The sequence below is a fragment of the Cheilinus undulatus genome, linkage group 1 (genome assembly GCF_018320785.1).
Source record: "Cheilinus undulatus linkage group 1, ASM1832078v1, whole genome shotgun sequence".
Lineage (NCBI taxonomy): Eukaryota > Metazoa > Chordata > Actinopteri > Labriformes > Labridae > Cheilinus > Cheilinus undulatus.
The window spans coordinates 35303354-35329487 of record NC_054865.1 but is presented as its reverse complement, the minus strand read 5'-3'; the positions used below and the strand labels follow the sequence as shown (position 1 = coordinate 35329487).

The window sequence follows — 26134 nt, the reverse complement described above, 5'->3', positions numbered from 1 at the left end:
GTACAGCTTGAGGACATCAAGACATTAGCTGAGAGACATTTCGTTTTTCTGAATCAGGTTGTAAAACAGTTTATTTCTAGTGTAAAAGAACAGCTTTTTAACATGTGTTGTGCACATGACTGCCAGTGTTCCTGCAGCCAGCCTCAAGTGGACACTCGCTGTACTGCAGTTTTTTTGCACTGTGGCATTGACTTCATTTCTCTGAATCGAGTTAAAAATGTGTTGCTTTATTTAACAGCACTTTGGAAATACTTAGGAAAAAATGAAATTTTCATTCTAATCTGTTATTTAAGTCACTGGGAGTGAAGATTACATATTTGGAAAGTAAAAAGAAAAACAATCAGTGATGCAAAACAGGAAAGTTTTCTGACCTGTTATATTAATTCAACTATCTTGTTGAAAAAACAAAACAAAACAAAAAAACATGTCTAGTTTGAGTCCAAAATTGCATCAGTGCATTGCTAGACTACTCTTCATTACCAGACTTAGCTCATACAAACGTTTTTGGAGCTAAGCTTCATCAATGAGCACACCATCCCAACAGTGAGGCATTTGAGCTCAGAGTGAGAGGCAAAATATAACTTGAATTTAAGCCTAGTAGTGCATAGGTGGTAAACTTGAACATTCTGCCAGACAGTATGCAGAAATAAAGTTGAGCCACACAGACGTGCACACATATAGTAAGAACAGACAGACGGAGACGGAGCAGGGGAGCGTGTAAGGTGAACTACAATCCTCTGCTGTTCACTTTCCTTAGCAGACAGCTTGCTGCGTGCTGAGTGCACAGACGCATATGTCTTTCCTCTGAAATATTCTCTCTCTCAACTGGCTCCTAAGAATAAATGCTGTTTTGTGAGTCCTCTCTCTTTAACCACTTGGTTGTTAGGGAACCACAGCACACGATTCATGGTTGGATGAACACTGAGCAGCCATGAGGAATACATGCAAAAACAAGTCATTTTAGTGATAACGAATTTCAATTTCAAACTATATCAGTGCTTTATGTATCTATGGACTTTGTATTACAAATTTAGTCTGGATAAACCTTGCTGTTTATTATTAAGAGGATGCCATTAGCCTTTTAGCCTTTCTTTACTGTTGTCCTGCTATATTGTCCGTTCAATATTCAAATGTTTCATTAGTGCTTTCTATTTTTGAAGAGTGGATGCTTCTTTGTTTTTCCAGTTTTGCACTATTAGTTTTACACAGACTAACAATGAAAATAAAATTTGCCTCCCACTCGATATTTTATTTTGCCACAATTTTGAAAGACACAAATCACTGATTAAAATTCCACTTTATTATTACAGTTTAATGAGATCCACTTTTAAGTATGATACCAAGTTTCTCTTATTTTGACACAATACTAAAAGGCATATATGAGGGAGTCAGTCTGAGAGTTGCATTTAAACATGTATCAGATAAGCTGCAGTCAAATCTCTAGATTGTGTCTCTTCTAAAATATATTCTTGTCCTAAACCTATGTTGAATTTGACAGATTTTTGTTGGTGGTAACATATGTAAGTTTTGAGCAGTCCTTACATTTTGTTTTTGCATTTACAATATTGAGACCTTCATTGCATTTGTTATAAAAGGGGATAACTGTTTGTTATGTTGACCTTTAATAGGAATACTATATACAGCACCTATTAGTAGTCCCAGTTTTTCCTTTTCAATTTTAGTTTCCCTATTTCTGCTGGAACTGTAATTTCAAGATTTAAGTTCCTTTTTATCCAATTTCCCAAATGTGAATATTCAAAAGATTCAGTAAGCTTTCATTAATATTTAACCTTCAGATCTTGAAAGAAAGAACCGAATTCTGTTTTACAATACCTGATAGATACCACAGTTAATTTATGTCTCCCGATGAAGTTAGGAGTTTTCAATAGTTACTGATGAGTTATTCCAGATTTGCACGTTTAGGAATTCCTGTTTCCTGACCTAATATGCACTTATTGTTCTGTTAATTATGAAATCTAAGAATTTTGTTTTGTGCTTGGAAAAAAGAGCTTAAAGGTAGTTATTGGCTTTGTTTCATATAATTTTATCCATTACTACCAGAACAATAATTTTCTAGGGGTTAAGACAACAATGGTCAAAAAAACAACAATTAACTAACTTGAAATGAGTCTGTGATGTGAATATGGTTTAAGATAAAAACAAAAGATTTATTATTTTCATAGCCAACAGCCAAAAAGCATCATGAGCCTCTTAAATACACCAAAAAGTGTGAAGAACAGATGCTGTGATACTCAAATGTTTCAAGTAAAGACAAAAACCGCCAAAAGAGCCTGATTTAGGATTAAATTTGAATGTTGTGTGATTTCAGTTTTGTAGACCACTTTCATTATGATCTGTTGAACATGAAGTCGGTTAAAGAGGGTCCAGACCAGAAATAGGCTAAAATGGCTAGTTTGGCACAGTCCAGTAAAGAAACAAAACCCACTTACCCCCCCCATTAGCTTAATGATAAATGTTTAAGGTGTTCTCTCTTCATGTACACATAAAAGCATAAATTGTACAAAAAAAAAGTACAAATTGAGATATTTTTTTCCACCAGCTGGTTTTGGTTGGGAGCAGTGACTTTCTTTAGGCTTAATTGCAAATGTGATGTTGCCCAGCTTTTGGTGGACTATCATAGCTGACTAAACATAAAATTTAAAAAAAAAATGAATGCCCAAATACCCAGAGGTGTCAAAAGTATTCACATTCATTACTCAGGTAGAAGTATAGTTTCTAGGGTTTAAAAAGACTTCTGTAGAAGTTTAAGTATCAACTCAAGCTTTTTACTCAAGTAAAAGTCTTAAAGTAGTCGTTTCAAAACTACTTAAAGTATAAAAGTAAAAGTAATGTAAGGGGGAAAAACTGCCATTAAGGACAAAAACTTATGCCGCGCCACAGGGGCCTATAGTGCACTACCCCACCTCCCCAAAAAAACATTTTCTAAAGGCCATAATGACTATAATGTTATATTAAAATGTTAATGTTGAAAAATTTGGGATGCACTTGTTTCAGCCGTATTTATGCCCATTGAAAATGAACACATTTTAGTACAATGCAAATACATTCAAGAACCATACATGTGTACTACTGAGCATTAACGTGTGTTTCACGGAGAGGAAGATATGATGACTAATTGCCTATAAGTATTGGTCTTCCTGGCTACCAACCTCCTCACTGGTGCTTGATTGGGACGTTTCACTCCAGTTCTTTTGAGTCTCTGCCACGGACATCTTCGTACTAGGCTACATACGTCTGCTATTTGCTTGCTGGAGTGTGATGTGATTTGTGTCGTGCGCAGGTGCGATGGATCATATAAACCAATAGGGTGTCGGAATAGTATTATGTTTATACTCCTCATCCAACCACAATCAAATTCACTCTATCCTGATGGAGCGATTTATCTGGATAGGTTTTTGGGTTTTTTTTAGTGTTTTTTTGAACGATGACAAGCCAGAATGAAAACAAGCTGGAATGAAATAGAAGTAACAAGGCTATTTTTAAAATGTAAAGAGCAGAAAGTACACATAATTGCGAGAAAATATAAGGAGTAGAAGTAAAAAGTCAGCTGAAAAATAATTACTCCAGTAAAGTATAGATACCCAAAATTTCTACTTAAGTAAGGTAATGAAGTATATGTACTTAGTTACTTGACACCTCTGCTTGTGACACATAATCTTACCTTCCTTGCAGGTCATCCCCCAATCTAATCTCTCCCCAGTTTCCAACCCTATCCACTGTACTATCTCAACAATAAAGGTGTAAAAATCTTAAATAAAAAACATAAACTTATCACAAAAAGCAAGGCAATTTGTGTTTGGTTGATTATTTCTTTGTTGTAACAATTATCTTGGCAATAAATCTTATACCGTTGGAAAGCCTGTTTTTTCTTTTTAAAATGATGCCACATTTGTAAGGAACATGCATTTGTAGGATGAGCAGCAGAGCTGAGTATGTGGGTTGCGCCCATCATATCGTCTCTGCCAATGCCAAACAGTTTATTCTGCCATTGACTTTTGTTTGATATTGATTGGTAGACTGGATGATTGAAGTCTGAAGAAACAAGACATATTGCAAAGTTAACACCTCCTCCTCATGCTGGTCACCAGCCTGGTCACACTGCTGTGGGATGGCATCCCATTCTTCAACCAGCATTTGTCCCAAGTCAGCCAATGCTGTTGAGTTGGATACTCTGGCACAAGCCCAAGCTGATCCTACAAGTGTTCAATGGGGTCAGGACTGGGCCATTCCATCCTCTCCACTCCCAAATTCTGGAGGTAGTCTCTGCTCTATGGGGGTGAGCGTTATCATCTTGGAGGATAGAGTTTGGTCCTAGACTGTGGAGATATGGGATTGATACTAGTTACAGAGTCTCATCAAGGTATCTCTCTGGTTGTGTTGGTCTCTCTTTTGCCGGAGTGACCAACACATTCATGTTGGCCAGCTTGTGACGAATACTAGTTGAAGATTGGGATACCGTTCCACAGCAGTGTGTGACCAGGCTGATGACCAGCATGAGGAGGAGGAGCCAGGCTGTTGTGGCTGTGTATGGTTCTTCCACACGCTACTGAGGCTCCTGTTTGTTAAATGAACAAATTGTTAGATTGCCAATATGTCTTGTTTCTTCAGACTTCAATCATCAAATCCACCAAACAAGAGTCAATGGCAGAATAAGCTGTTTGACATTGGCAGAGAAGATCTGGGAAATTTTTCATGGGTGCAACCCACATACTCAGCCCTGCTGCTCACCCCTTACCACAATTTTCCTTACTTTTTGTGCTAAATTTAATAAAAGTTAATTATAAATAACTTGATAGAGGATGAATCACTTTGGGCAATTTTTCAGGCACAAACAGAATAATTATAGTACCCACACATTTAAAGTGAGTAATGGCTTGTTTTTACAGTAAATTGATGAATAAAATGTTTATTGAATTAGTTTTGATATTTTACCACATTAAACCCTTAATCATTGAATCCGTAAATTAAATTATCTTCAGTTCAACATTTTCTTATTTTGGGCTGAAAATATTATGTAAATATCAAAGGTAAACTTAAACAGGTCCAGACTACAGGCACTCTTGGCTTACATAACATGATTAACACTCTATTCATAAAGGAGACAACTATATGATGCTGGTTTACTGAAAGAATATCTGACCTAATCATGAAGCTGCTTTCAGAGGTTAATCCTTTGTTGTCACCATAGACTCACTACACATCAGTATCCGTGTCCCTGAATTCACCTCACACACTACAAACCAAGATGACGTCCTGTGGAATAAAGTCTTCTAGGTTCTGGGAAACTTTAATCAACCTTGTTTGAAAAAGAAAAATGACAAAAAATACACTTAGAAAGCACGGAAATCCTAAAACACCTTTTCACCCTAAGTCTCATATGTGCCAAATTTTAACTGATTCTTCCTTGAACTGTGAAACAACCTTTGACAGTTTCCATATAATCAGGTATATAATAAGCTGTAGTCCTTCAAACACAAAACATAAATGGTTGGCCGTTCATGCTGGGGCCACAAATATAAAACAGAGTAACATTTTAACATGAAAAGATTTTTAAAAATCAATAAAAATGCAAACTGAAGGTAAAAACAGTAAAACAATACTCACAAGTATGTTTTCCACCTTGGATTGAACAGATTTGCTGCAAAATGAAGACATAGTATAAATTAGTATGAAGCTGGTGTAATATGAGCTCTCATGTCTAAAGTGTATTTATTTATAAAGCGGAGGAATGATTGGTATGTGTCGACCCTCCCTTTAGCATCTCTCAGGTCATATATCCCACGCCAGGAACATATGCTGTCATATGTAAAAAGAGGAAGACACTGTGCTAACATTGTCTTTAACAGAAAGCATTTATTCATGTAGAGCACAGTTTATCATGTGTAGATATACTTTACATCTGCTTAGTACCACTCTAATCTAATCTAGAAGGTAGAATTTTATTAGTTATAGAGTTTCTTGTTAGTTAAACACTTCTTCTTGACCATAATTTTAGTTTTACTTCTCAAATATCGCAGTTTTTTTCCTGTTATTCTGTACACCCATGTCTTCTGTATTAGTTTATAAATGTGCTCATCATTTACCCCAGGACTTTAAATACCTCACAAATATCAAGTTTACGGTAGGGCTGGGAAATCAATCTTTATTTCCCTGTTATAGCATGATGAGTATTCCTGATAAAATAAAATAAATAAATAAATAAACTATTTAACAAGTCATGCTTTCTCTCTCAGCAAAAGCACAATTTAACTTCCTGATGAATGCCTGAGTACAATGATAATACTTTAACACCGTTTTGATGGCATCAGATAAAGCTTGAACAGGATATTAGTAACACTCAGAATTATTTTTAAAAATTGGTTAAAAAATAAAAAGCTTATGGGAGTGCTAATAAGCTATCTTTAATTTATCCCACTTTAGGGATGAGATGGTAGATTATAGTGCTTTGAAATGATCTCAGGGACTAGGCCTCCAGGCTGTCCAGTAACAACCTAAAACCGAACAGTCTTCCAGACGTAGGCATGCAGGTGCAGCATGCAACGTAGGTTTGTTTTGTAGGTCTACTGAAGGTAAGTCTGCATGTTGAGAAGTATAGAAAACTTTTAGATACCAGAACACAGGACACTTCCTATAATTAGCTGTCTGTCTGCAACAGATAATTACCTTTATGCATGCATTTTCATGATATATTGAAGGGACTTAATGAAACAAATTTGCTGACTGCCAAAGAGAAAAAGAAAGGGATAGAAGCTGTGATAGAGGGCAAGGCAAAGGCACACAACAGGCACTGACGGAGTGTGTCTTTAGCAGTAAAAAAAAACAAAACCCTGCAACTTTCCTGCACATTTGTGAGCAGACGTTGTGTTTCTAAGCTCTTTGGAGCACAACTGCCGAGAAATAATCAGAAAATAATATGAACGCATTATTTTGGATTTTTGCTGATATCTAATATGCAGCTATTTCCAAACTCATTTTAGCCAATATGGCACTGATAATTACACACTAGTGATGTTCTTAGGCCTATAATTTCACATCAAATTAAAAGCAAAACACGACTGCATTTAGTCAACTACTCTAAAGTCAAGTGGTCTAAATACATTCTGTAACCCAACTTCACGCTCTAATGATGCGAAGTTGGTTTGAAGAGTGTGGCTAATGTTAGCAGTGCTAGCACTGCCTGCCTATAATCTCTTTTGCAGTTGCGTCCAGATCCTTGAGCTGAATTTCATCATCAGTCCTTTGGTTATAAGTGAATATAACTTCACACAGCCTCTGGACAACTTTATCCACATTATCTAGATCAAAACAGTGCTAAACTGCTCTGTTCCTACAAAATGCTATCATTGCTATAGCAGTTAGTGGTTGATTACATTGGGTTAAAGAGCATTGTGGCAGCAAGGCAGTAGTCAAGCTGAGAGAGGAGTGGGAAAGTAGACAGTCTGGAAGGTTTAGGGTCCATTTGTGGCTTCATTTAAAATTTTCAGGGCTCACAATGGCCCCTGTTTGAGTGTGTAGAGTCCGATACTGCTGGTATGGACGCTCAATATACTGGCTGTAAATATTAGCAGAAATGTTCATATCTGCGGATACTAATATCCAACTTTATAAGCTAATATGTGCCAATACAGTTATCATGCAGATAATATGCATCCCTAGAAAATAACATCTTATATCTCTGCATCACCACTTTGTGACTACCAGACCTTACTCTCTCTGCTTGACTGCCCACCACTATGCTATCTTTCTCCCTGTCTCTCCCTTGCCGCAGCTCACTACTTTTCTGTTCTATCAAACATATAAAATATATGGATATATGGATATAATATCTGTAAAAGCTTTTGGTATCAAAAAAGATCAAAGTGATTTTCTATGTTTACTTTTCACACTCTACCAACTGAGCCACGGGGGCAGCTGTAGCTCAGGAGGTGGAGTTGGTCATTTTGCAGTCAGAAGGTCGTGGGTTCAGTCCCTGCAGTCACATAGTCAGTGTGTTCCTGGGCAAGACACTTTAGTCCAATTTGCTCCCACTGCTTCTCTGGTGACATGTAAGTGGGTATGAATGCTTTTGAAAGTGATTATCTAATACTGATGGCTAATTCTCTACAGCAACCTCTACGATCAATCAGTGTGTGAATGTGGAGTGAATGGGTATGAATGGGTTGGTGTGGCCTGCTGTGATAAAGCACTTTGAGGAGTCAGATGACTAGAAAAGCGCATTATAAGCTCAAGTCCATTTACCGTTTACATGTTAATGTTTTAATGTTAATTTTGTTTTTTTTTAATATATATAAAAACTGGTGAAACAATTTCAGTGTGACATGTACTTTTTAATCATTTACATCACATATTAACAACACCATGATTATACTGCTTACCATGCTAATTATGGTCACAAAATTGTGATATGAAATTTTCATATAATTACAGCTCAATCTCAGTTAATTAATCATAGTCACAAGTCTAATATTACTGCATATTTCAATTTTTTCTATATCGTGCCTGAGATACCTAGAGATGCACTGCTTGCCAATTTTTTCCTTTTTTCTGGTCTGTCCTGCTACCCATTTTTGCCAAAGATTATGTTTCTTTAAACAATCTTTGAAAAAACTGTAATGGCCCGGAAAAGTTTTTGGACACCACCTTCAAAGACATCAGATTTTATATTCATAATAAAGCACTGACTGTTGATGAACTTTTCATTAAAAAATAAATTAAATTGCATGAGGTGCAAACACCTTCATATGCTGGGGTTTTATCACTTAGGTGTTCCACCGTAACCAAAGAATATTACAGAAATATTAATGAAATAATTTATTTACATCCCACTGTCCCCAAACCCACTTGAGAGAGAGGAAGTAGGGGCGCACAAATACATAGGGATGCACAGATCCACCAAGAGCAGATAGTTGCTTTAAGTGCATGGAGCATTTCAAAGCTTTTTCTCCACTGCTGATAGGCGCCTCACGTCCATAGTGCCAACATGATGGCCTTTTGTGTGTGCGCCTGTCAGTTCAGTATCTATTTTTCTGTTCACACAGCATGAAATGCCTCATTAGCCTGTGTCTGAAATCAGAAACAAATTGGTTATATTTGAGAGGACCAGCAGGTCATCAGTCAGGGCTGAGCAGGCTAAAATCGGCTGACTCACGTCACCCTTTAATCTGTCTATGGACCTTTGGGAATTATCTTTGTGAAAATATTTTCAAGGAAAAAATAAGCATTAGAAAACATTCATCCTACTGATTTAAACCAGTGAATGAAACACAAAGAGCGACTGCAGACACAAGTATAACCTGTTCAGATCTAGTTCCTAATCTGCAGACAGGTCAGGCTGTTGTTGACAGTGAGACAGAAGGCGGGTCAATTTCAGAGACAGGTCAGAATCAGAGGACGCTCTAAGCCTTGACAAGAACAGTTCACTTTAATTCACTGTTACCAGGGGCCAGGGAGCTCTCTGAGCGGGAAAGACTTTCATTAAGCCGCAAGTGAGCAGATTTGGCAGATAGGTTAACTTAACGACACCTGACACTTAAATCACAAAATAGGGAATAAACAAACAAAAAAACAAAAACAAACAAGAAAAAAAAAAAAGGTAGAAAGGCTTCCAGTGACTCTGTGTGGTTTATTTCCTGGTGAATTTTACCCTCTGATTGGCTGGCTTTAATGAAAATCCGCTCCTTCTTTTGCACAACTTTACTTTAGGAAGAGGTGATGTTGTAAATGAACCACATGACCCCATGACTGTCTCATTCAACAAAGAACCTGAGGAGCAGGTCATCAAGGTGAACGTCAACATTTATGCTCCAATCCTATTAAGGGTTAAAGATATTGGGAGCAGGCCAATCAGGGACGTAGGTTTGCACAGGGAGGGTGGGTACATGTTTCTAGCAATGTTTTGGATGAAAAATCACATAATATATATTAATATTTGAGGCTCCTGTGAGGAAAGTTTGTTGACATTTGCGCCACCCATGGACAAAGATGTATGATTTATCTCTTTGCTAATTTCATTCTGTATACATGGAAAAGCTATCATAGCTCACTTTTATATCTACAGATTTTATAAAAGGCTGTTCTGGCAGAAAATAGCTAAATAGAAATGATAAATCTTCTCTCAGATTGTCTTGTTTGCTGCTGTAGGCCATAGAGACACACTACTAGGGGTGTGACGTATGAGATCTTGTGAGATCAAAACAGCATGAGATTTCTCATCGCAGAAAAATTCACCTCGCGAGATCAATATTGTGCAGACACTTGAAGCAGCAGCTCTTCTTACTGAAAACAATACCAAACTGAAAATTATAAAAGACTACAAAGATGCCCTAGACACTTTATAATTGTTGGTGGTGGAACTAATGAAGAATCAGAGCTGATCCGTGACCCATTAAGATCATCACTCCAACCCCCACCCCTTCCTCCGCGTGTGCTACTTGGGGCCGCACATGATCTGCCTATGCATATTAGGTTCGTCATAACGTTTAGTTCATCATAATGAACATTTAGTTCATGTGTGCACGCAGACTCACTCATAGTGCCAGTATCTGTGACTTTGTAACTTTGATTCAGTCGCTACTTCATCATGTCTCCTTCTCGTCTCACCGTCTGTCAGTCACATGTCCGTCAGCTGTTAACTGTGCATATCACCATCAGAAGCTTAGCATGTGTAGCGCAATGGGCCGTTGTATACTGCAGCAGTAAACTTAGCAAAACAAACTCTGTCTGAGCTCCATAAAGTTCATAGTTAGCTCCAAAAAGCGAAGTTTTAGCTCCAGTTAAACACATCCTATGTGTTTTCTGACAGCAGGCAGAGTGGAGACACACACTCGCTCACCAACGCACACACATAACGTACATCTGTGTGTCATGTCCAACAGTGTCAAAGCTGTTATGAGAAAAAAAGACCACAAAACGAAAAAATAATCTATTTCTCTAAATTACTGTAAATGTGTTATTGACAGAAAGATTTCTTTTGAGTGTTTTAAATATGGATGTACTTAAAAAGGATGAGAAATAGTTTGATTTTACTGATATAGCTCTTTATATTTCACTCTGTTGTAAACAGTTTTTAAAGTACTTTCTCAATAGTCTAAATGCTTTTATTATATGAACTTAAATATGATATTAAATATAATTATTGTAATTGTAGCAATGAGTGCATAGTGTAGTAGAATAAAGATGTGGTAGATTGTTAAAATGAAAGGTTTGATGTGAAGAGCATAAAAATGTACAGTTTGAGTCAGAGTTAGACAAGAAGAACTGTGTGTAAGCATTGATAGCCTATTCAGTACAAGAGGAGTTACAGTAGTTTAAACTTTTCCGAATAGATCTGCATGCTTTGCAATTATGACTTCCAGTTGTATAAAGGACATATTATCCACCCATGTATTTTTTTCAAAATTAAAACAAAAGTGTAAAATCTCGTCTTGTCTCATGGGCCTAAATCTTGTCTCGTCTCGTGAAATAAGTGTCTTGTCACACCCCTACACACTACTATTAAATTCAGTCTATTTCATTATCAACTAAAACATCTCACAGGAGCTTTAAGGGAATGAGAGCAGCTGGCCACAAACTCCTTTAATTCTGACAGAAAACAGTACATTATTTTTAAAAAGAATCAACATATATTAGAAGCATTGCTTTTAATATTTGTTTCCTTTTTTCTGTTCAAGTTTTCAACTGTTGTGCTGGCTGGTGGTTCAGCCTTTTGACATTTTATAGCTGTTTAACATATAGTAATATAGTAGTGATCAGCTCCATTCATACGTAGAATAACATTTAAGTTAGAACGCAGCCTTAGATAGTGCCAACTACTGACAATATACCAATATACACAATTATACTGACTACCCTAACACTTACATATTTTTTGGGGGGGGGGGCACTGGTGCTTATCTTCTTTATTCCGAGCTGCTAAATTTATACTTTACATGCACTTAAAGCCAAGTATTGTAGTTAACTAATTATGTTTTGTTGTTTAAGTTTACGCTATTATATCTTCATTCGGTAATATTCAAACATCATTCAATCATTTAAATACTTCTTTAGTTGTAAGCAAAGGCTTCTGATTACAATGAGCTTTACAATAACTTGATGAAAATATTTTGGATAAGTAAGACAATACTCCAGTCTGGTATGAACTACACAGTAAATTTAGATACTGATACAGTTTGCACACACTGTACAATGCTGGTTTACGCAAACTTGAAGTATCTTGATAATAAAGTTGAAGGGAACTGAGTATACAGTCAGAAAGAATAAAGATGGTTTCTTACTACTATGACAATGAATTTAACCAATCTTTAACCAATCAACAAAGAGGAAATGAGGAGGAAGATGCGAGGCAAAACCATGACCTATTGAATTACACAATTATACATGCAAGTTGGATTATTATAAAAGGCTACATTCAAACAACAGGCCTTAATGCTTCATTCTGATCTTTTCTCAGATCTGAATTTTTTTGTTTGGCTGTTCACATTGTAGTTGAATTCCAAAAGATCAGATATGTACCCATTTTAGAACCACATATGAAAGTGGCGTGATTCTGATATGAAAAGAACAGATTCCATGTGGTTTGTGTTGTTCACACTGTCAGAATAAAATCTGATGAGTCACAAATAAGCATAAAAATCATCACTTTTAACTGCAGTGTGAACATAGCTAAAGGTGTGTTCATGTACAGGTATAGCAGTATTTTATCATTTTGTTAGCTGATCATATGTTTTAATGGTACAATTTTATCCACAGTATAACTGACGAATGAGCACAAGCACTTTATGAAAACTTATTGGAAACTGAATAAAATGATCAGATGATTTAATCCTGACATAAACATTACGGTTTAGTGAAAAATGAACAAACATGATACATCTCTAGCATCAATTCTGTTACATACAGGCTGATACTTTGAGAAGCCCTCTGCCTAATAAATGAAAACTTCATCATATATTCATTCATGAAGAACCAACGTGTTTATAGCATAAAGTTGACATGCCCACAGAGTCAATCCTCCTCCCCAGCTTGAGACATCATCAAATGAACTCTTTAAGCTTTGGACACTCAGTTTGAATGGAAACTACGTCTTATTACACCTTTAAAGCTCCTTACAGTGGCGAAATACAACAAGACTCATTCAAGTATAGTGCTAAAAACTATTTTTGACGTATGTTAGTTAGGTACCTTTATTCAGGGCTTTTATCCCATGACTGTGTAACAAACTTTTTACAAAATTACACTAAAGTGATGACAACAGATACCTTCAAGACTCATTGCTACTACTTATTATACATCTGTAGGCTATTTCAAACATCTTATCAGCTTATAAAATATGATGTACTGCATATTATAATACCCAATGGAATATTAAAGAAAAGTGCTTGCATTAGAAATAGCATAAGTAAAGGAATACATCCTCGATTAACCAGTGTTAGTTACTTTTATATCATTCACTTTGCTGAGGAAGCATCAAGCATCTACAAGGTCACTTATGAAGTACTCCTGTATGATCATTTTAACTGGTTAAATTGGCTGTTAGTATTGATTAATTGACCAATGCATCAAGTGTAAACCTGTTATTGAATGTTGATTGATTTCCCTCACAGCGTCAAATCCTGCACATAGCAGCACATGAACACCTTCTCACCAGATGGAGTTCTTGATCCGAAGCTGCAGGGCACTGGCCTCAGCGCCCTGCAGCCCGGGGAGCAGGCCGGGCAGGCTCCTCGTCGCCCCGCAGTCCGCTTGCTGCTGGGGGTCCTCCTCGGCCATCACGGCGGGGCCTCGGTACCGGACTGGACTAGGCTGGGCTGGACGGGAGGCGTGGAGGACGGGTATACTCTCCGTGCAGTGTTAAGCGTCATGGACAAGAGGACGTTGCGATGCTAACGGGACAGCAGCGCGCCCTGTTGTTGTTGTTGCCGCCCAGTCCTCCTCCGACATCGCTCGTTTGAAGACCGGACACTTGGTAAAATAAAGACGCTGAGCAGCAAAACTACGAGTCGCCCTCAGACGTCAGGTGATGCATGGATAAAAATACAGATGTAACCAGTACACAAGCAGCTAAAAACAACTAGCTTGTCCCTCCGGTACGCTGAGCACCTCACGTTATGGGATTTCTCTGCATGTGCATGGTGAGTAGTAGCTGCTGGGTACACGCATGCGCAACAAGACCCTCAGAATTAAAAACAACATGTAAGCAGAGGACTAAGCTGGACCAGAATGGGCTACCATGAATGTCATTTTGTGTAGCTTACCTTGCAGTTAAACAAACTAGATATTTTTTTTCTTAACTGATGAATAATTTTGATAGATATATACATGCCAATATTTGTGTACTTATTTACTGTTTAATGGAGTTATTGACTCGATTTCTTATGAGGTGAAAAAGGCATGTGAGAACCAAAAGACCCCAGATGATGATAATTTGGTGCACTACATGATTTATTTAAGCCCTTAATGGCGTTTTGCTAAAAAACAAAAAAAAAAAAAAACAAAAAAAACAAAAAACAACGAAACAATAGTGGTCAGATAAGACCAGAACAAACTACCCTAAAATAGCCAGACAAAACACAAATAAGTTATTTTTTATTAACATACAAAAGTTTCCAAAGAGAAAAAAGTGAAGATAGAGGAGGGCTGAATTCACCTAAGTAGCCTGCATGTACAGGCATTGAATTAAGTGCTGTTTGAAAATAAATTCATTTAAATATACAGTAGTGTTTTATTTATCTATCATGCAGCTTCGAGATATATAGTTAATATATAGTAAATATAGTTATACTCTTTGGGCTACTGCTCTGATTTTATTTATTTATTGTTTATTTGTTGTTTTGGATTGTTTATGTATATGTTTATTTATCTGTTTATATGTTATTATTTAAAGTTTTTTATAATTTATAGTATTTTTCTTATTATTGATATTATTATTATTATGAATAATAATGGTAATAATAATAATCATAATAACAATAATAATCATCATCATCATCATTTATCATTTTTATTATCATTATCTATTTATTCACTGATATATTACTTATGGTTTATTTCATTTTCGTTTGTCTTAAACAATAGTTAACTTTCTTATTAAAAATGTTCATAGACTGGCTATATGATATGAGACTAAACTGAAAAAAAAAATGTATAATCTATTTTTGGACCTGTGGTTTTGTTTTGGCCTTTTCCATAAGTCCTTAACAGATAAAACGTTCGGAGTCGATGGTCTTTCATCGAAAGTTCGCCTCAAATTGTCCGTACAGAGCTGCCGTACTAAGTGCGTGTTGTGGAATCAGTTGCTATGCAACCAGAGCCGCTCCGTCATCGTTGCGGCAGGATGGCTGGAAGAAGTTGCAAAGAAAAGGTCCCTACTCCCCGGCACGGCGTCTCACAGGTTTTATTGACATTTTTTTGTATTTTTCTCTTAACACTTGTATAAAAACAGTTTCTGTGATGCCAGTAAATGTTTCAACTCTATTCCTTATAACAGGTGAGGTGGTTTACCTTCTCTCAACTGCCGTATGTACGCTACAAGCTAACGTCAGTTAGCCCTCTCACCTGTTAGACACAGATGTTGAAATAACGGAGGACAAAATTAGTTGTCTTATGTGAATGTATAAAATAAGTTTAAAGTAAGGTGGTGGTTGAAAATTACACTGAACACCGTTACAGTTCGTAATCCAGTTTTCCCTCTGCTAAACTGTGTAAAGTTGTATACTGCTTTAATGGACTATCGTTTCACAACTGTGAGTTTTAAGTCTAGAGGTGGAAAAAGTACTCAAAAGTACAGCTACTCTGGTTAAAACGTACTGAAGCAGAAGTAAAACTATTAATTTTAAAGTAATTTGGCAAATGTAATTAGTTACTTCCACCCCTGTTTAGGGGTTAAGTCGCTATATGTAAAACTGGTAATATCATTTAACAGACAACCTTTAGGTAGGCCTATAACAGAACATCTTGAGGTTTAGAAATATCAGAGCTTCCATGTGGACATTGTTGCTAACATATCTTTGCCATTTCAATATTGAGGGACTTTTGTTGCTTATCAGCCACGATTCAGTGATACAATTTTATATGGCCCAGAGAAAAAAATAACAGGGGGAGTTTCTTATGACCATAATCTGATATGATGTGAAACTTAACCCCTGTATAAGTTAACTGCTTCAACCCTTTAATCAGAAGAGACGCCCATCTTCAAGTAGCAAAGCTGAGATGTCCAAAAGATCTGAAGGAAAGCCTCTGTGCAAATCTGCCACAGGTCCAACGATGCAGCCCACGGATGACCTCTTTGCTAAGGAGGAACGATATAAGTAAGGCTGGGTATATCAAAATATTTGGCTTTGCTTAATTTAGATTAAAATGTTATTAGACAACACTATCATTATGAGACTAATTGTTTAGGGTTCCTTAATCATTTAGTACATATTTTAAAATACACATCAAATAGTTCTGTATAAATTTGACGATTTTCTTTTATATTAGTTCAACTTAAGTGATCTTTGTAAAATTACTAACTTCTTCAAATTATGAATTAAATATTACTACAAACATGGTTGATCTATTATATTTCTTGCATTTATCTAACACAGAGTTATTGTTTATGAAAAAAAATCTTTTTCAGACTACTTAATGCAGAGCTGGAAGCCAAAACAGCAGATCTGGTGAAGCAGGCAGAACAACTTATGGCAAGTTATCAACTTTTCTTTATGAATGAGCTGAGTAATAACTCTTTTTACTTTCTTAGAGTCTTGGTTTTTGCTTGATTCCAGAGAGAACAGAGTGAAGTTCTGTCAAAACCCCTTTCTGCCCTCTTTCTCTCCGACTTTGAGGATGAAGAAGATTCAAGGTGATAAAGGATTACTAAAAAAGATTTTTGTGGTTCATTTCCTTTAGGCCTATACTAAAATCTACATCAAATGGAAAAACATCATCTTCCAACAGACTACTTGTTCATGTGTAAATGTTGTTAACCTGCAGGATAACAAAGACTAGTCAGGGCCCTGTACAGGAGCCTGGAGCAGAGGTACTGGAGTTCTGAGTATAACATCTGGATATGTTTGTCTAAAAGTAGCAAAGCAGGCATTGTTTGTCTGTGCTGTAAGCATTTTAAACCATCCTTTATTGTAGGTATCAGACAAAAAAAGAGCCACTTCAGCATCGAAAACATTGTGTACTGGAAAACATGGAAAAGAGCATCACCATAAGAAACAGTGAGTTTCATGATGTACAAGATTATAAGAAAATCAATCTATCTAGGTCATATATTTGATCAAATATTTCCTGCATTATATTGTCTCTACAAGACAGTGATATGATTTCACATTGTTCATTTTCAGGACCCCAAAGTCATCTCAGGTAGACAATATGGCAGTTTTAGAAGATAACTTTTTTCTCGCCAGGACAATCCAAAGCATAGAGGAAAAGATAAAAGATGACACTGTCACCCCTGAAAATGTGGAAGATGCTGGAGACAACATAGCATCAGGTAGTTTCAAACTCATGGTGATTATTGTTGGGTTCTGTCCTCTTTGCAGAGTGTCTAAAACCAACATTATTATTAACTGTGAATAAATAATAAAAGTTTATTCAGTGAAGGCCTATTTGATTAAAAGTCCAATAATGTTCATTGCTCTGTTTCGTTAAGGTGTTTCAGATGCTCAAATACGAGTCCTGAAGGCAAAACTACGCATTATGCAAGAGGAACTGGATCAACTCTCATATGAATATTACAGAAAGGTAGTGTGAAATAATGTGCAGCTGCACAATGGTAAAACTGCAACTGTTGTTGCCTCTTTGTGTCAGCAGAGGGGGGCAGAGCTTCAGCTAAACAACCAAAGAGCATTGACTGATCAAGAAAGGAGTTAGACACAAACTTGATGCTTATCTGTTAGTGAAAAATAACCATGGGTTGAAATCAGCATATTGCCCAAAAGCTCTGCTTTCCTATGTAAAATCCTTGCTTTAGACTATTGTTTTCCTCTGTTGTCCAAAATAGAAGGTATTGTTTGTGGATAAAATTCTGTCTCTGTTAATGCAGGATGATGAAAATGCTAAACTTAGCGCAAAAATAAAAGAGCTTGAAGAGGATCGAGCCAGACTGCAGAAAACGTTAAGTATTCAGCAAACACAGATTGAGAAGCACCGAGCTTTAGCAGAGGAGTCTGGCAAAAAATGTGAAGGTCTTCAAGCACAGGTGTCTGCTTTACACAAGGTCTGTATGCACTCTATTCAAGTCCTGATTATTTCCAGCAAACAAATGATAAAATGTAACACCACTCCCCATACATGATTTCTCCCCATCTGATCTCTGTGTAGGAAATGGAAAATCTGAACAGATCGCAGAAACAAGCAGCAGCAGTTCACGGCACTGTGGAGGTTCGTCTCAACAGAGCTCTAGAGGAGGTGGAAAAGTTGAAGACTCAGCTAAACAAGATGAAACAGGCAGACAAGGTAACCAAACATCAGTGTTTTCCCATATTTACTATTGCTTGGCATAATAACTGAAACTTGACACTTTGTTTACAAGGGTGTATATAAAGATGATCATATCCATATTTCTTTATCAAGTCAGTAACAAGGTTATTGTAGTTGATTAAAACTAACTAAATAACTAAAATGTAAGAGTCATTTCAGTTTTCTGACACTAAATAAAAACTAAGATTTACAGCAAAAACAAAAACTAACAAACTTAATTCTGTGCTCACAAAAATAACTAAAATAAATAAAAATAGGGACAAAGCATCCTTAGTTTTAGTCTTTTTCAGCTGCGTAATTACTGACATTGAAAGACCCACGCCTGGAAAGTGTAAAATAGCCTGTTTTGATCGAAGCAGACTTCACAGAATGGGGATTTTAGGTCTTGAGTTTTATACAATATCAACAATTTAATAATGTAAAAAAAAAATGAAGAACACTTTTGAGTCTTGGCCCTAACAGGTATCACACATTGCTGAAAAAACAGTAACCAACACTAAAACTAATAAAAATTAAACTAAAGAGAGGTAGTTTTTGTAAAAGAAAAAACAAACAAACAAGCCAACAGTAAGAAAAAAAACAAACTAAAATTTAAAACAAATTGTAAAAAAACTACTTGTGAAAAATCCTATTTCCTATTTATAAACTATTTGCTAAACTGCAAATACATTTCTAGATCTAGTGTTTTTTCTTCTTTAAAGGTGGAAAAGTGATTTCATCAGAAAACAGCTACACCCTAAGAGTGTTAGTAACTACTAAGGAATATGATTCTTCCTTAAACATGTAAAATGAACTATAAAAATAAACATAAATGATGTAATGTGGAGAAGAATCACTTCAATCAGAAATTACTGTTTAATAAGGGGGTTTTATTACATCAGAGCGCCTCTGATTCTTAGTTCTGACTGCCATTTATACTATGGACTCTTTTTGAAAGTTATCAGGCAAGTCTTTGTTCCCGTTTTTAAGATTATATCCTCGTCCTCTTATCCTAAAGAGCACCTGATCCTGGTTACAAAGTTTTGGTGACTTTTGACCCCATGTAGCTTTCACCCACCTTTTTTCTACAGCCATTTTTTATTCAAAAAGAACTTGTTGAATGGCACAACAGCCCAAGTTAGAGTATCATCCAATCTATTTTTAAACCTCTGTGGGTTGTTAAGGTGCTGAAGGAGTGAAAAATATGTGAAATACTACACATTTATGTGTTGATTTCTTTAATAAATTAACACCATGCATTACAGAGTGACATTTAAAATGTGGAGCTCCACAACTTCAACATGAAGCAGAATTCAACATCTTTGTTTAGCTTTCATATGAGTTTGCAGGTTGCGAAAGTAGGTTCTAATATCTAATATCTATTTACTGATTTCAGTCTTCAAATCTTGTCTTTTTTAAGGACAAGACAAGTGTGGAACTTCAAAATAAAGAAAATCTACTCGCTGAAAACAAAATGCTTAAAAAACAGAAAGCCGAGCTCATCGTTGGCTTCAAGAAGCAGCTAAGGCTGATTGACATTCTCAAAAGACAAAAGGTAAGTTTCACTATAATACCCTGGTAACAGAAACTCTATGCAGAGCTTTTAAAACTAAATCTTAACTGACCACTTTTTTACCTTCTTTGTGCAGATGCATTTTGAAGCTGCAAAGCTGCTGTCGTTCACAGAGGACGAGTTCATGAAAGCTCTAGACTGGGGAAAGCCATAAATACTGTGAGGTTCATTGTTCTCATGACTTCAGTGAAACAAAACTAATAAGGCATCAAGATGGATCAGAAGAAATGTGTCTTTTCTTATTATTGCCATCAGACAAACTTTGATCTTTTCTAAAGGATTGTATTAAAGGTCTCACAGCACAAGTCAAATAAATTAGAAAATGCCTCACAATCACTTTTTTATTATTCTGAGTAAGTGCTTAAAAAACAGAAAAAAAACAAAGAATTGTGTGGTCACTAAAAATAGAGTTTTAATTTGCCATTTGGTGGCATAACAAATTATTTAAGCATAAAGATTCACTCATCATCTTCATCAGAGAACATATCTGTCTGACGAGTTTGAAAGTTTTTCCTGAAGTTTTCATCAAAGTGCTGCAGGTCTTCTACACGGAGCAAGCCCTGGAAAAAGATGCAGGGTCACATGCATGTGTCATCTTTAGAATATAATGTTAAATGAGTCAGGAATCTTGTGCTGCCTCATACCTTTGGTAGATATCCAAGGAGTTTTGTTGCGTGACGTTTAAGAAGTTTCTGCCTTTCTTCTTCAACTATCTGTCTACGCAGCACCTCTCTCTCCTGCTCAATTGCTCTTTCTTTGGCCTCCAGTTCCTTTAGAAAAGAAACCAACATTATTATCAAAGCACATCATTAAAAAATAACAGATAGATCAGCTTTATAATGTTCAATGAATCAGCCCTATTTTCTCTGTAAATGTTCAGAGTGTTCTGTACCATATCAGCCTGAATCTGTCGTCTTCTTTCCTCTATCAGTTTCTCCACTTCACGTTTGTGTTCCAGTTGCTTCATGCGTCGTTTCTGAGCGTTCATCTGCTCAATCCGGTCATCCTCTGCAAACTTGGCCATCATCATTTTCCTGAAGGCCTCCTCTTCCTCTTTCTCTGCCTGCCTACGCATCTCTTTGAAAGCCATTTGCTCCTGATAGGTCTGCTGCATCATCAGCCTGTGTCTGATTTTCTTCTCCATCGCTTCCTGTTAGATAAACGTGTTATAAAATATTCCTAAGATTATTTAGATACACTAAAAGATCAAAGCACCAGAGGACACAAGACTCAGCACATGCCACTCATGGAAGGAAGAAACACAATAGTATGTAGTAAATGGTGCACATAAGTGATAATCAGTGAACAAAACTACATATTAATGGCTGTTTAAATAGTGAGACATTAAAGCAGCCATACTTACAATTTCTCTCTGCCTGTTAGCCTCCTCCTGTTCCTCTAAACAAAGTTCCTCACGCACTCGCTCCATTTCTTCACGCTGCTGCTTCTCCTCTTCTATCTTCTCAGTCAGCTGCAGTGAAATAGAAATGAGTTGAGAATCAAATCTCATTGAATGATAATACAAAAGTAGCATTTTTGGGAGAAAATGGTATCTCAACTATTTTTTGCAGATGCTCTTTTGCTTCTTCTCGCTCCCTGATCTTCGCCATCCTGGCCTCCTCCATGTGCTGCTGATAGCTTGCAAACTCCCTGATGCGTCTGTTCTCCTCCTCCATCTTTTCCTGCTCCATCCGTCTCCACTTGGCCTGCTGTCTCTTGAACTCTTCAATGTGCTGCTGAGTGGCTCTGACCTTCTCCAGTTTCAGCTGCCTCTCCCTTTAGAAAAACAGTAGTTTTAATTTAAAATGTACTCCACTCAAGTAGAGAACAAATTCTCAAACAGAATTGAGATATTGAAACACTTTCCAGTAATGAGGATTAATAATCCCTTACATCTGATCCTCCTCATAAATCTTGCGGACAATCTCATCCACCATGAGCTTCTCTTTGAGGAACTCCTCATAAGCTTCTTGTCTTTTGTACTCCCTCTCCAGCAGCTGCTGCTCCAGCTCTCTCTGATACTGCACCACCTCCTCTTGGTGTTTCTTCTCCAGCTTCTGCTGTTCAGCGGTTGCTTGCTCTTGTTCAAGCTTCATACAGTGGGCATAGGCTGCCTCGTTGCGCTGAGAGAGAGAGGGTATGTACTGTAAAGCTTGTAATCTAAACTCAGGATTATTCTGTACCAACACAACTGTAGCAAACAATAATGTGCATCAAAATATCACTTTACATATGTCTTACAGCTAATCAAACCTTCTCAATACAAACTGTAAATAATAAAAACAGATATACAGTGCCTATAAAAAGTATTCTCTCACTTGGGTGTTTTACCCTTTCATTGGTCTTATAAATCAATTGTGGATAATTGAATTTTTTTTTGTCCAAAAAATGACATAAAAAACCTCTTTAATGTCAAAGTGAAAACAGGTTTGAACAAAGTCAGGTCACATGAATAAAAATATGAAATATAAAAAAGTGACTGCAAAAATATTCACCCCCTGCAAGTCAGTATTTAGAAGATGTACCTTTGGCTTAATTCGCAGCACTGATTCTGTGTGGATAGGTTTCAATCAGGCTTGCACATCTGGACACCGCAATTTTACTCTATTTTTCTTTGCAAATCTCTGTCAAGTTGCACAGGAATCAGGCATGGACAGCCCTTTTCGAGTTCAGCCACAATTCTCTGTTGAATTGAGGTCTAGGAGGTCTGGCAACTACAGAAGATTCACTTTGTCTTTGAACCATTTATGCGTAGCTTTCACTGTATGTGTGGGGTCATTGTCTTACTTGAAAATAAATCTTCTCCCAAGCAGTAGTTCTCTTGCAGACTGAATAAGATTGTTTTCCTATATTTTGCCACATTCATTTTACCCTCTACCTTTAAAGTCTTTCAGGGCCAGCTGCTGAGAAGCATCCTCACAGCATGATGCTGTAACCATTGTGCTTCACAGTGGGGATGGTACGTTTGTGGTGATGTGAAGTGTTTGGTTTCTACCAAACATAGCATCTTTTCTGATGGCCAAAGAGCACCATTCTGTTCTCATCAGACCAAAAAACTATCTTCCAACCTTTTCACTAAGTTGCTTCAAGTGTTATTTCATCTTCATGGTGTAATGGGTGCCAGGAATACTGATGAACCAGTGAATTGATGTTCAAGACACAGGTGTCTCTATACTACAATCACTTTAAACATTCACTGCACTCAGGTGATCCCAATTTCACTAATTGTGAGAATACTAGAACCAATTGGCTGGACATCAGTTGGACATAGGTCAGTCACTGTAAAGGGGGTGCATATTTATGCAGTCACGTATTTTTCCCTTACATATTTTATTTAATTAACATTACATTGTAGAAACCTGTTTTTTTTTTTTTACATTGTGGAGGGTTTTTTTTTTTTTGTCAAAAAGCCAAATTATATTTTGATTTTTTTTTTGTCAGTAATTTTAAAAAATGAAGACAGGGCTCACCATTGTCTCAAACCTCATAGCTTCCTGTTCAGCAATCTGTGCGGCTCTTTCCTTGTTCAGATAAGCAGATTTCAGCTTTAACTCCAACTCTTGGAGCTCCAGGCTGAAACGTTAAGATAGACTTTTCAAAAATAACAAGGAATACAAGACAGCATCAGCAGAGAAAGGAAATGCACAAACAATGAGTGTCAGACTTGCATTGTGGACAAGATTAAACAACTAAGCTAAGTGAGCATACCTGTTCTCTTTGATATGCTGCCTCATTTTCTCCTCTCTTTGCTTCTCAAAGTTGATACGGGCCAGCTCTTTAGCTATTCTTTCCTCTTGTTCAAGTTGCTTTTCTTTGATTGTCTTCTCCTCCTCTGCCTGTAAGAAAATAAAAGTGTTCTCTACATTTGAAATTGGTTAAGTCAGTGGTAACATGCTGACAATACTGCAAAGCATTGTGAAATAAAATTACACTTTAATGATTGAAACTTTCAGAGTTTGCTAATAAAAACATCTTCACAGTCTCTGATACCCACACAGTTAAATGTTGAATGAAAACTTTATTTTCTTCAAATTTGTCAAAAAACTGAAGTAATAACCAAGTTATTTTTCCATCACAGATTAAAGGTTAGTCAAGTCTGATCATGACACAAAGTTTCTGTCTGCTGTGAAGAAACATTAAATTTCAGACTACATAAACTTCTTTATGCCTTGCTCAACTAGGCTTTAGTTTCCTATAATATTAATAGCTTGTAATACGACAGGGTTTTGTGTTATACTGTTCAGGTTACGTTTATAGCAACATTGCCTGTCCATCATTATATAACATACCTTCAGCAGATCGCTCTCCATCTGCCTCATCTTGAGCTCGTCCTGTACCTGTCGCAGGTGTCTCCTCCTGTCAAAGCCCTCCTGGTCCCGCAGACTGGCCTGTAGCTGCCTCTCTCTATCCAGACGCCGGGCCTCCTCTGCCCTGTGCTGCTCCTGACTTTGGCGCTGAGACAGCAACCTCTGCTGCTGGCTGTACATCCAGTGACGACTCTGTCCCAAGGAGAAGAAGAAAAAAACAACGAAGACATGAAACAGTACACGTGCTGTAAACTAAGCTGCTAAGTCTGTAGCAGCCAAGCTAACGTTCAGTTTAACTTCGGTTGGTACTGTACCATATTTGAGGTGCCTATCGTCCTTTCCCGCTTTATTCACTGAACAACTCTCAATATCAGTAGATAAATCAAACTTTGCTCTACAAAGTTTTTTTTATTCTGCAATTAAGCTTATAAATGAACTAGCTGTCGTTAACTTAACTCTGGTCCCCTAGGGTGTTTGGCGTTTCGTCGTCTTGGTAACGCCGCGTTGTGGTTCGACCAATTAAAATGAGGATTTACGATGACGTCAAATCCGGGAAAACCAAACTACTGAAAGAAAAACCTTTGTTTTTTAAAAAAGAAATATAGCAAAGGTTTACAGACATAAATGTAATTGGACCACAGTGAGAAACCACTCTTGCTTTTCAAAAAGAAACGGAGCTGTTTATTTAAACTACAACTACGGCCACAGACGAAACAATGTTCTTATTTGGCTATTGTGGTATGTTGTCCCCTGGACATTTTTTCATTACTAATCAAAATACTTTATTCATGATGGGTTTTATTGTTTCTACGTTAAGTACCTTTATTGTATTTGCATACTCAGCGAATGTCTCCATTGCATATCTGTACAAAGAAAGTTAATTTTGAAAAGCCCACAAAAAAACTAAAATTGAAGGTCTCTTTCCTTTTTTTAAAGGCATTTTCCCCCCACTTTTTAAGATGGACATACATGCCGTCCATTATTTTTTGAGTACTATTTTTATAATTTTACATAAGCTTGACATTATTACATTATACAGTACATGATACAGTATATTACAGTATATCAGATTGTATGTTGTTTTTAATTACTTTTCATGGATTCTGGTTTTGAAATGCACACTGACTCTAGCTGTAAAATTGTCCCCATGTTTAAGTGCTCTTGAATTATTGGGGAAAAAAAACCCTGTCTAAATTAGAGCATGCAGTTTTACATTTGATTTTCATGCCCCATGTGTACATTGTTTATTTTGATTCTTACTGACAATTTCAATGTTCTCAGTCTTGATGTATGTTTTACATCAGTGGTTTTCAACTGGTGAACTTATTCCCAAAATTACATTGCAGAGCTACTTAAAGTAGGTTGCAAATTGGTGCCTGGAAAAAATTGGATTTACAGAATTCTAGGCAGTTATGTTTCATTTAATATTATTTTACTCTGCTTTGCTGGACAAGGAATAAATTCCAGTTTTTTTTTCTTGTGATTTTGATTTATTCATCCTGATATCTTGGATAGAAATATTACCAAGAAAGCTGGGCTTCCCACGATAGTCTTCATTTCTCAAAATCTTTAAAAAACAACTGAAATCTTGATTATGATGGTAAACAGAGTGAAATGCCATGTTTGCATGCATGCCCTCCCAAAGTTTTTCCCAATATTTTTGTTCAGTTGTTAAATGTTTTTGCTCTATACACAGCCCAACCTGCAACAGTTTTTATAAAGGGAATTTGTTGAACATTTCTGGAAATTTGGATTATGACTTCATGCTAAGGAGGTGGCAGTGGGT

The 26134-nt window shown here is 36.7% G+C and overlaps 3 protein-coding genes across 3 annotated transcripts in view; 1 reads left to right on the top strand and 2 right to left on the bottom strand.

The window, feature by feature from the left end:
* The window catches only part of LOC121510614 (DNA-binding protein RFX7-like), a 30408-nt gene extending 16275 nt beyond the window's left edge, over nt 1–14133 (bottom strand). Inside the window, exons 1-2 of the mRNA XM_041788748.1 lie at nt 13664–14133; nt 5626–5659 (exon numbers count right to left, since the gene is read on the bottom strand). Coding sequence (XP_041644682.1) covers nt 5626–5659; nt 13664–13788 — 159 coding nt within the window. The 5' untranslated portion in view covers nt 13789–14133. The remainder of the gene's footprint in view (nt 1–5625; nt 5660–13663) is intronic.
* Nucleotides 14134–15327: 1194 nt separating this feature from the next.
* On the top strand, nt 15328–20243 carry tex9 (testis expressed 9). The gene is made up of 11 exons (XM_041789103.1): nt 15328–15409; nt 16195–16325; nt 16637–16861; nt 16993–17038; nt 17143–17225; nt 17352–17500; nt 17660–17751; nt 18053–18226; nt 18331–18465; nt 19889–20023; nt 20118–20243. The coding sequence occupies exons 6-11, from the start codon at nt 17380–17382 to the stop codon at nt 20193–20195; spliced, it is 735 nt and encodes a 244-aa protein (XP_041645037.1). The 5' UTR covers nt 15328–15409; nt 16195–16325; nt 16637–16861; nt 16993–17038; nt 17143–17225; nt 17352–17379; the 3' UTR covers nt 20196–20243.
* A 232-nt stretch (nt 20244–20475) lies between these two features.
* On the bottom strand, nt 20476–24808 carry mns1 (meiosis-specific nuclear structural 1). Its single transcript, XM_041789091.1, has 10 exons — nt 24663–24808; nt 24331–24540; nt 23750–23877; nt 23512–23614; nt 21935–22164; nt 21601–21817; nt 21405–21512; nt 20934–21191; nt 20686–20811; nt 20476–20601 (listed from the first exon to the last, which is right to left on the bottom strand). Exons 1-10 carry the CDS (start codon nt 24663–24665, stop codon nt 20500–20502), a joined length of 1485 nt encoding a protein of 494 aa, XP_041645025.1. The 5' UTR covers nt 24666–24808; the 3' UTR covers nt 20476–20499.
* Between the last annotated feature and the right edge of the window lie 1326 nt (nt 24809–26134).